Source organism: Galeopterus variegatus, unplaced genomic scaffold (assembly GCF_000696425.1).
Source record: "Galeopterus variegatus unplaced genomic scaffold, G_variegatus-3.0.2 Scaffold1852, whole genome shotgun sequence".
Taxonomy (NCBI): domain Eukaryota; kingdom Metazoa; phylum Chordata; class Mammalia; order Dermoptera; family Cynocephalidae; genus Galeopterus; species Galeopterus variegatus.
Window position 1 is genome coordinate 167,236 of NW_007727963.1, and position 11,647 is coordinate 178,882.

General features: G+C 34.2%; 1 protein-coding gene across 2 annotated transcripts in view; it reads left to right on the top strand.

Moving 5' to 3' along the window:
• PRDM5 (PR domain containing 5) overlaps window positions 1-11,647 on the top strand; it is a 227,010-nt gene that overhangs the window by 121,220 nt on the left and 94,143 nt on the right. For both annotated transcript variants that reach the window (XM_008579302.1, XM_008579303.1), the window contains 2 exons: window positions 7,309-7,402; window positions 10,852-11,012. In XM_008579302.1, coding sequence (XP_008577524.1) covers window positions 7,309-7,402; window positions 10,852-11,012 — 255 coding nt within the window. The remainder of the gene's footprint in view (window positions 1-7,308; window positions 7,403-10,851; window positions 11,013-11,647) is intronic.

Genomic DNA, 11,647 nt, shown 5'->3' on the forward strand with positions numbered 1-11,647 from the left:
GGGATCCGAACCCTCGGGCGGGAGCGCCGCCGCGCTTCCCAAGCGGCGCACTTATCCAGTGCGCCACCGGGCCGGCCCCAGAATTTATTTTTAAGTATGGAATGAGGTACTAGTTTAAAAACCACTGCTGTCATATTGTTGAATTGTTGAACTCCTCATGTATAAATCTATTTTTGGACTCCACTATGTTCCATTTAATCTCTGTTCTCTTACAGTATCATACTATTTTAATAATTGAAGTTTATTGTGCATTTTAATATCTGCCAGGCAAGGCCTTCTTTGTAGTGTTTTTTTGTTTGGGGTTGTTTTTCCCCCGAAATTCTCTTATATGATGTTTTGGGCAGATTAATGATGTTATGGGCAGATTAATTTTAACAAATAGACTTCTGACCACTGCTTCCTTTTTATCTTCCTAGAGATTGATACCATATATTTAAAAATAACCCCTCACCACAAAAATTTTCCCTGTAAACACTTGCTCTTGTGGATTATTTGCTTTAGAAATGTTTTTTTCTTTTTCCTTTTTGGTAGGAAAATGAAGAAACAAAAACATAGCTTATTTTCCTCCGTTGTCACTAAATTAATTCTCCACTACCAGTATATTTTGTATTTTTCATGTTTTGAAACATGTTAATAAGTTTAAAACATGGAAATCCTTCACTTCTAATCTATCTGAAATTTTCCCAAGCTTGGTTTACTCATTTCCCATTCCATGGTTGCTATTAGCGAAAGATTAAATCAAAGAGGATCGGTAAAAAACCTTAGATCGGCTAGCAAGAGCGAAAAGATGAGATGCTGGCTTGTCACAGTAAGAAAGAAGACAAAAATTTCATGGTTGCTATTAGCGAAAGATTAAATCAAAGAGGATCGGTAAAAAACCTTAGATAGGCTAGCAAGAGCGAAAAGATGAGATGCTGGCTTGTCACAGTAAGAAAGAAGACAAAAATTTTAAAAAGTAGACTCTGTGCTTTAGAGAGCATAGCAAACAGGGAAATACCATATGAGGACAAGAAGCATGTGAACCCTCAGTGCACAAGGTAATGGATTTTAAATGTCAGCAGTCTTAGTAAGTAGATAATGTAAGTTTAGAAGCTAAGTTAAATTAGGAGGAAAACTAATACATTTTTGAAAAAGAGATTATCTTCTCTCTTACATTAGCAATTTGTATACCAGAAAATACCACAACGTTGAACCAATGAAAGCTAGAAATGTACAAATGAGAACTGTGTTGCAATTAAAATATGCTAAAGTGCAGTATTTTCAGTAGAAAATAGGTTTTGAACCTAATATCTAATTTTGGATGTTTTATATTTAAAATTAAAGATTGACTGTAAATTCTGATACTTTGACTTTAGTTTATACCTATATTATCTTGAAAAATAGATTAGGTAGTTTTTATGAGGGTTTCATTGAGAATATGTCCTCTGGCAGTGTTGACCCTTCAGATAAACCATCTTCAGGTGGCTTAAACACATACACATATTTTAATATTTGTCGGTCTGTCTGTCTTTCTATTTTCCTGGACAGAATATTCACCAAATGTTTGCAATCCTGTTATCATCTTAGCATCTGTAAAATTTCTAGGGATTTATATTATATAGAAAACTATTTCCTTTTTAAGAACTGACATTAATATTTAGACAGTGTAATTTTTTATTGAAGTAATTGATTATATATATGTGTAGGGTACAGAGTTGAATATCAATGTTTGTATATTGGCTCAAACATCAATGCATGATGATCAAATCAGGATAATTAGCATATTCATAACTACAAAGCTTAATTTTTTCTTTGTGATGAGGACATTTGATTTCCTCTCTTCTAGCCATTTGATAACGTAGTAAATTAGTATTAATTATTGATGCCTAGCTTGACTGTACACCAATAGAACTTACTCTTTTTTAACTAGATGTTTTATATCCATTAACTAACTTCTCACTATCCTTCCCTCCACCTCCCCCTTTCCCGCCTATAGTGATTGTAATTTTTTTTGATAGGACTTAAGTTCCTCCATTGTTGTTTGTCTGTTTGTATTCTAGGAATCTGCATGTGTTTCTCTAAGGATGACACATAAATTTCAATGAAAAATTACAAATTTATTTAGCTATCCTGGAAAATAAGTCATCCACTAGAGGAGCTAGTATAGTTACTATGAGTTGTTACATATGAGTTATTAAAATTAGGATGCCTATTTTTATTCAGAAAATTCTGCTCTACAGTGACTGGGATGAGTGTGAAAACTGCATCTTCATGAATGAAGCTACAAGTGTCTGTTATCTGGACAGTTTTGTGAAGCGACATGGTTCCTGTTTCAATATATTTAAAGAGCTTCATTCTAGAAGAGAAAATAAACTTTTTCTGTGTGGCTCTAGATTAGCTGTAATAAGTGAGGGCCATTGTAAAGAGGCAGAACTTTTCTTTTTTTTTTTCTTTTTTCGTCTTTTTTCGTGACCGGCAACGGATCGCAACCCTCAGTGTCGCGCCCGTACCGGATCCTTTTTTCGTCTTTTTTCGTGACCGGCAACGGATCGCAACCCTCAGTGTCGTGCCCGGACCGGGACCGGCAACGGGATTGCAACCCTCGGTGTTGCTCCCGCACCTCGCTCAGCCAGTGAGCGGCTGGTCTGTATGTGGGATCCGAACCCTCGGCGGGAGCACTGCCGCGCTTCCCAAGCGGTGCACTGTAGCAGTGCGCCACCAGGCCGGCCCAGAACTTTTCAATTAATGGTCAAGTCAGCCAGCTTTGGAGGTCATGTGTTTGTTCAAAGAAGTGTTTGTTAGAAGCATCCTTGATTAGAAATATGAGATGCCATTTCTCAGCAGTGTTGTAGAGGAGAGAGTTCCCTGTGTGGGAATCTAAATTGCTACCTTCCAAGGTTTCTTCTGAAAGTCTATGGTTATTCCTTTCTTAGCAAATTCCCTTTGGCCTGATCTGGGTATAGTTAAGGCTGTGGGAACTCAGTAGCTGACTCCACAGGGTTCTGGCTTTGTACTAATGTAGTTGTGACTTTCAAGCAGTGGAGAGTTTAGGCTTGTTTAAGCAAGGCTATCGTTCTGTAGGAACATCACCTAAATTTTATAGTCTTTTTGTTTTTTAAATTTTTTTATTGAAACATAATTGATTGTACATATCTGTGGGGTACAGAGTAGAATATCAATACCTGTGTGCAATATGTGATGCTCAAATTAGGATAATTAATATATTCAACATTATACAATGTAATCATTTTTTGTAGCCCTTTACCAATTTCTCTTTAACTTCTCCTCCATCTCCCCCTTTCCCACCTCTAGTGGCCTCAGTTCTGTTCTCTCCTTTTGATAGTTCAGCTAATTATTGTGATTGTTGTACCTTTCTTTCTTCCTTTTTTTTATTTTAAATTTTATACTCTTAACTTCTGTGTGGAATGAGCTGCCCGTTACTGTACTGAGCCTAATTTAAAGAAACTGAATTCTTCAGCGTCTCTCCAGTTTCTATTTATTTTTGTGAGGAGGCCTTTTAAAGAAGGCAGTTATAAATTTGACAGTAAAATTTTAATCCACAGACCTTGCAAACAGCCAGATGACATGCATTTTATGTAGCTTTAGGTTTATTATGTGGCCCAGTGGGACAGTAATGTGCTTATGATATGCAGACTTGAGTCTTCAATAACAAAACTTTTTTTTTTAAGAATAGTTATAAGAAACATATCTCTGGAATATTTTCTCCAAATTTACTTTATCTTTAGTTATTTCTCCTAGTTTTATGGTCCTTTTTTTTTTTTGGTTTCACACGACCTGAAGAAGAAATATCATTACCAGTGAATACTGCTACTGTGGAGCAATATATATTACTGATAGAGTCAGGATTATAATTTTTAATACTGAATGGCCCTGATAAGTATTTTATTTTACTGTCATGAAATTAATATTTGATACGTGTGGCTAGAAATGTACTAATTTGGTAATTTTTGTACCTATGCCAAAAACCTTCTGAAGCATTTTGGAGACATTTTAGTAGGTGTTATAAATAGTGCAATAAATTTCCTTATGTGTTTTCTACATCTGCAATAGTAATCAGACTTGGTACATAAAAAGAATTGGTGGTACATAAAAAGATGTCTTTCAAAGTGCATGTTCATGGTCAAGTTCGTTTGTTACACTGGCAGATGTTGGTGTCATCAGAGACTTGGCATTTAAACAGAATGTTCTATAGCCGAAGGATCATTCGATTAATAAATCAGTGAAAAGTATTCTTCAGAGATGAAAAATTGAAGGATAAGGCACCTTTTAAAAAGCTTAATTTTATTTGGTAATTGTAAGCTGTATTATATCTTGGAGACACAAGTCCTCTATCCACAACTTGCAAGCCTTGTACTACCACCTTACTTAAACGAGGTGACCTTGAAGGGTCTTCCTACCAATTGAACACATGGGTTCTCTGCTGTGATTTTCCCATGTTATGCCATCCCAACACAGATGGTGGTGTTGGAATCTTTTTCGACCAAAGTACTAGAAGTATTCACCCGGCTATGCACTAATACCTTACTACTTAAAATATGCTGTTGACTTTAGGCCAATATCTAGATGTAGCTTTGGTTCAGCATAGTTGAAATGCATTATGTTCTCCCACGTTCTTTAATAATCAAGCTACTAAGTCATTTCTGTAAGTTGTTTTGTCCTAGATTTGGAAAAAGAGAACTAATGATTTAGGGTGGAATATAGTATTTTGGGGAGACTGAAGCAATCCTGTGTTCCAATTTAGATGCTCTAAAAACAAAATTTTTTCTTTTTATGATAATGCTATCTACTCATTTTAGAAAATTCAAACATCAAAGAAAGGTATGAAGGAGAATGTAAACATTCTGTCATATACCACTCTCTACTTTCCTATGAAAACCCTCCTCAGTGTTTTTTAGAACATCTTCCTAGACTCCATTCTATGAGTATATATACATAGGAGTAGATATGTATGTACTCAAATGAGTGGATAGTGTTATCACTTAAATGACATTCTATACATAATGCTTTACATTCTGCTTTTGACACCTAAAGTATGTTATGGATAATTTTCTGTATCAGAGAAAATAAGTATATAATTATAATATCCACTATAATTTAGTTAACCAGGTTTATATATTTTTTATAGGCACTTAGGAGTTTTCCGTTTTTAAAAAAAATTTTAATTGTACAAACACTTGTCAGATATATTTTTATAAAGGGAATTGGTTAGTCAAGAGGTATGTACATTTGTCATTTTGGTACATAGATCCACATTGCCACCCAGAAAATTTACATTCACAATTGGTATATGAGATAGTCTGTTCTTACCCTTTACTCAACACTGGATGATATCCATTTTCTTCATCTTTGACAATCTTATATACCACAGAGAGTATCATTGTTTTTAATTTTTCATTCTTTCGTTGCATTTATGGCTTTAAATAGTAATATCATATGTAATCTGACATCTCCAAATTTTATACCCCATAATGCAGACTTGAGCTATTTTACTGCCTACTAGACATCTTTTAACAGTCATTTGAACATGTCCAAAATTGAACATCTTATCTTTCACCAAACTTGTTTCTCGCCTGCTTTTTCATACATCTGTGGCTCAGGTCACAAATCTTAGAGTCATGCTTGCTTCCTGCTTTCTATGTCTCATGCTTCATATCCAAGTCCCTCCACAAAACCTGCTCACTTTCATAAGATATCCAGAATCCTACTCCTGCTCTTTACATCTGTGGCTACCACCCTGGTATAAGCCTTCATCACCTCTTGTTTGGTTTATTACTGTTGCTTCTCTGGTTTCTCTGTTTTTTGTTGTCCCCAACATCTTGTTCTCACTGTAGCCGCCATAGCATCCTGTTAAGTAAGCATCAAGATGATGCTTAACATGCCCTCCTTTAGAGATGGCACATCTCTCTCATGCCACACTTTAGAGATGGTACATCTCTCTCATGCTAGCTACCCGTTAGAGATGATACATCTCTCTCAGAGTAAAAGATGAAATCCCTGCAATGGCCAGCCCAGCCCTACATGATTTGTCTCTCTCCCCTACCTCTCACATTTCTCTGACCCTCATCTCTCCACTTCTTTTCCCTTTGTCCATTTTATTTTGGAGTTTTTATCTTTTTTTATTAATGTACCATCACTCTTTATATTAGCAGTATTAAAGTTATGTTTTATGTTGCAAATATTTTCTTTATTTGTCACAAAGGTTTTTGCTTTGCAGTTTTAAATTTATATTTCTCATCTGAATATCTGTTTTTCCGCCATGCTTAAAAAACCTTTCTCCACTCAAATATTATTTTTAAAATTTGCTTATATTTTCTTCTAGTACCTTGAGGGTTTTATTCTTCACTTTAAAAAAATACCTGAATTGATGTGGAATTTATCTTATTGTAAGAGGTGAATAATAGACCCAACTTAATTTTTCCCTGAATGTCTAGATCATTGCCTCAAAAGCATTTATTAAACATTCTACTATTTTCTCACCAGTATGAAATGTTGCCTTTTCCTACCATATATATTTTATGTAATGAAAGAAACCTACTCTTTTTTCTGTTTTATTGATGTATATATTTCCATACTATCATTTTTAATTTCTGTAGCCAAATAGCACATTTGAATATTTGTGATTTATCCTGATTTTTAAATATTTGTTTTCTCCATCTTTTCTCTATATTTTCACAGCTGAAAACAAGCATGATAATCCCTTTCTTGACAACATTATGTTAATAGGTAATGCTTGTATCTCAAATATAATGTCCATTAAACAAAGTGTATAAGTCAGTATGATGTGAATAAAGTGATTTTCCTTTAAATTATTTTATTTATTTTTATGCCACATATATTATAAAAACCCATCAGTTATATGGTTTGTTTTATTGTAATATGAGAGCATAGTTCAATTTGGGGGGTTATTTTTATTTTTAGTGTTTATATGTATATTCATATTAGCACTTTGAAATAATAGGAAACATTTCCTTTACTATGTGTCAGATTTTTAATTAATGTGAGAGTTTGAAAATACAGTTTTTCTCCTGCGAACACAGCACATTTGTGTTCACAGTTTTATGGTGGGAGAATGTCACGAGAAGAAACAGGATAGATTTTTAATTAATGTGAGAGTTTGAAAATACAGTTTTTCTCCTGCAAACACAGCACATTTGTGTTCACAGTTTTATGGTGGGAGAATGTCACGAGAAGAAACAGGATATTGCCTACCTGCCCTTCTTTCTCTTTTACATCATGAATCCAAGACCCAGTGATTGTATGACTAGTTGATTCTAGATCCTTCTGACTCACAGAGTCTTTCTTCTGCAGACCCACTCTGAGGAGAGACCATTCCAATGTGAGAAATGTAAAGCTTTGTTCCGGACCCCATTTTCTCTGCAGAGACACCTGCTAATACATAACAGTAAGTCATGATTTAGACCGTTAAGAACAAAATGAATTGCCTCACATTTTGCTCTTATAACCTTTGAGAATGTAGGCATCCCAGAAGTGTACCTATAAGTAGTTATGTAAAATCTGCTTTTAAACATAAAAAGGAGCAATAATTCTGCCTTTCACCTTTTCTTCCTTTATCTTTGCTTTTTCTTTCCACAGTAAGATTAATCATTTTATGAAATATTTGATTTTATGTCCTTTCTTCCAATTTTTTAAAGTTTATATATAAAAATATTTCCTATATTCAGTAAGGTATCTTCAACTTTGTTTTGAAATAGATGTTTTTGTTCCCTTTTAAATGTAGTGATTAAGGAAACATGTCTGACTCTTTACAGCATGGAGATAATTGGCATGATTTTATTCGCTCACAAACTTTTAAAGTTGGACAAGATCAGAGTGCATATCTAATCTAACACCTAATTTGAGAAGAATTTAAAATATTGAGACTCAGAGAAGCATAGCGACATACTCAGGGTCTCACAGTGCCGAGGAGTAGCATCCAGGTCTCCGCTAGTCAGGTGCTTTTCTTACTTACTACATTGCCTCTGATTTCTTCTTTTGTCAGAGGCTTTTTTTTCTTTCTTTTGTATTAAGTTCTACACAAACACACATAAAAGTTACATTCAGAGCTATTTTTAGAATACCACAGAATTTTTAGCCAAGTCATTGAAAAATATAATTGAGAAGAAAGTGTTGTTGCTAAATTGAGTTTTAATGTGGGTTCTCTGTCAAATGTTGAAATAACCAGAGATTTACTAAACAGCTATATCTAAAATTAAAGAAAAATTGAATCGCATGGGTAATATTTATATTTCTTACTTTTAATTTGAGTTGCTTACTCAGTAGAATATATTCTATACATGTGAAGTTCCTACTGTTGTTTAAATATTTCCGAGGAAAGCAAAACAGTTCCATCAGTCTTGACGACTGGTTGTACAGGTCAGTGTCTTGGAATAAATTTTCTATGGTCAAATTGAAATGTATAAAATGTAAAATAATAAAGATGTTAAAGTGCTTATAAATAGTGAGTAATGATTACAAGGAAATGCAATCTGCCTTCTGTAGAAAAAGATAGTGTTATGCTTTCATGCTATGTGTTCACCTTATAGTTCTAGAGGAGTTGTTAGCAAAACTTTCCATTTTTCTTATGAAGAAAAACTGTGCATTTAAGAAATAAAATTTGTTGCACAACAGCAGAAATTTTCATACTATTTCACTATCATTTTTATTAACAAAAATAACTGTTAGGAGTTGAATGGATTTTTAGATTAGGGATTTAGACAAGTGAAACTCATTCATGAATGGATACTCATTTATACTCATTCATATTAAGATTTATGTGGCTAAATTTGGCTTGATGCTCAGGGAATTTTTCTTGGAAAGATTAAATTTTATTTCTAATAGCAGCAAGGTATTTTCAACAGAAGGAATCAGATACTTTTGATTTTAGCTTATTGATTCTCATTGTCTTGAGAAATAGGATTGAAGTGGCTGTGTAGACTATGCTGTACATTTTGTATTTAATGTGATATTGATCAGCACATTAGTCAGAGACTTTCTGAAGCTGCATCATGACATTTGGTCAGGAAGATCAACTTTGACAATTGAGTAAGTAAATGAGTTATTTAAGGGAAACTTGGACATCAATGAAGGCCAATGAGTTAAAAGGATGGAAAAATCAGAAATAGCTAGAGCAGAGAGGTCAAAATACTAGGTTTTGTCTCACACAGTATGAAAATTAAACCTGTTTAACTTTAAAATATGAGGGCTGTTATTAGAAACTTAAATCAGCATTCTGGCTCAAAATATAAAGAATAACTTGTCATAATTATTTTGGATATTATTGCTATTTCCTAATACACTGAAAACCAAAAGGCAGGTTGCTGGCTAGCTTTTAGGTGTTAAGATAGGGGAAAATTTGGATAAATTTGAGACAAAGAAACCTGGAATTAAAATACGAAAGAAGAAAAGTAGGGACTTCCTTGGTATAACTTGATTAGGTTTTTTTTTTTTTTTTTACAGGGACCAACATTTGATTCACTTGATAGTTTAATGAAAATGCTTTGATAGGAGCAATCTTTTATTTTTTTTTTTAACTCTTTTAGTGCCTGAATAGATTTGGTATTGGTAACATTAACATTTACAATCTTACATCAGTTGATATTTTCTTATACTCTCACTGGTTATATATTTCATACAAATAAAATGTTTAAATATAAAAATATATAAAGACAAAGTTTACAAGAATAATACCCCTCAACAAAACTGCACAAAGTCAGCAAATAAACAAAGCTCTCAATCCACACAGTTCATGCCTGATTTGCATATGACTTTGTTTCAAGTATCAAATGTTAACAGAACTGTAAGAGACTAAATTACAGAGCCATAATTCTGTTTGAAAAGACAAAGGAAGGTAATTTTTCTTTTCTTTTTTTTTCTTCTTTTTTTCCTCTCTTTCCTCCCTTAAATTTGGTAAGAAGAAACAATGTTTTCACATTTCTAAATTTAGTATTAGTTACAATGGAAGGGAGTTAGAAAAGCTTAGTTGAAATTGAGGTAATCTCTTTTTTAAATATAGAAATTTGGTTATTTTTATATTTTGCCTTGTCAATATGATATGTGAATCTCTGCTAATATAATTGTTCTCTAAAAAGAGTACATATAGTCAAATACTAGTCCATCTTAGACATATAATCATGTGCTTCATGCATTTTATGACATTCTGTTATAAAAACAGTCTTCTAATTGTACACATTCATTGCTGAAATTGCATTTATAATGGACCAATAAAAGTTAGACATATATGTTAAGAAGATCTACAAAGATAGTTGAAGTACTGGGAGATCCCTAAACATAGTTTCTGGAGTTGCTCTCCCCTCAGGCCTATTCTAGGTAATGAGAAGAAGGTGAAAACCCTCACAGGTACGCAGGGGCTCTAGGGTAGAAAACTGTAGTTGTCACTCTTCATTCTCCTGTCCTCAACCTGTCTCTCGGAGAGCCTGGTAGATTGTTTCACAGCAGTCCAAGGGCCGAGTCAGGGAGCCTCCAGTTCAGGTTCCTGAAACAGTGCCAAGGAAGGAGGGGCTGTTGGGTCCTTGTGCCTCTTCTGGAATGAGAGGGCCTGCTGTGATGCATATCTGTCTGCCCTCAGCACCTCCCTGCCCAGCTCTCTCCCTGTGACCCAGTTCTGCCTGTGCTGTATCCACTGGAGGCTATAGGGACAGTGGTGGGATTTGAGGGGAGTTTGGGAGGAGCCCCAAAGGCAGCTCGCTTTGCTTGACAGAGGCCTGTGTCATCACAAAAAGCTAACTTTTTGGAGAAAACAATATTAAGTCTGCTATACATGAGGGGGAGTTAATAGGACCCTGCTACTATTACATCTTAATGTTTCTCTTATTTGACCTTTTTGTTTCTAAGGTGAGAGGACCTTCAAGTGTCATCACTGTGTTGCTACCTTTAAACGGAAGGATACATTAAATGTTCATGTCCAGGTGGTCCATGAAAGACACAAGAAATACAGATGTGAGCTATGTAATAAGGCATTTGTTACACCTTCAGTGCTTAGAAGTCATAAAAAAGTAAGTAGAAGCCTTCCATTAGTTTCAGTGGATTATATATTTAAGCAATATGGGCATATGTATTATGTGATAATTTTATATTAATTTTTCAACATATTTACTCAAAATGTTATATGCATGATTTATATCATTTCTTCAGAAAATGTCCATCTTCGTCATTTGTCAGAATATACATTTTTTTTTTTTTCATGAGAGAGAATCTCAGAGTTAGATGCAAATTCCCCATAACCTTCAACTGTACTGATGTGTGGGTTGTATAGCATACTCAATGAGTGGGAGCTTAAAAATTGTTATATATTTTTGGATGAATATAGGTTTTTTCTTTTAAAGAAATATGAGTAGTGTCTTAGTTTTTTTTTTTTTTTTAACTTGTATATAGATTTTATTTTATTTTTCTTCCAAATTTCATTTTATTTCATTTTATTTTGTCAATATACAATGTGGTTGATTTGGCCCTTTACCAAAACCTCCCTCCCTCCTCCCTCTCCCCCCTCCCTCCCAACAATGTCCTTTCTGTTTCCTCGTCCTGTCAGCTTCAAGGAATTGTAATTGTTGTGTCTTTCCCCCCCCCCCCCCTTTTTTTTGTGTATTTATTTATTTATTTTTAGCTCCCACAAACAAGCGAGAACATGTGA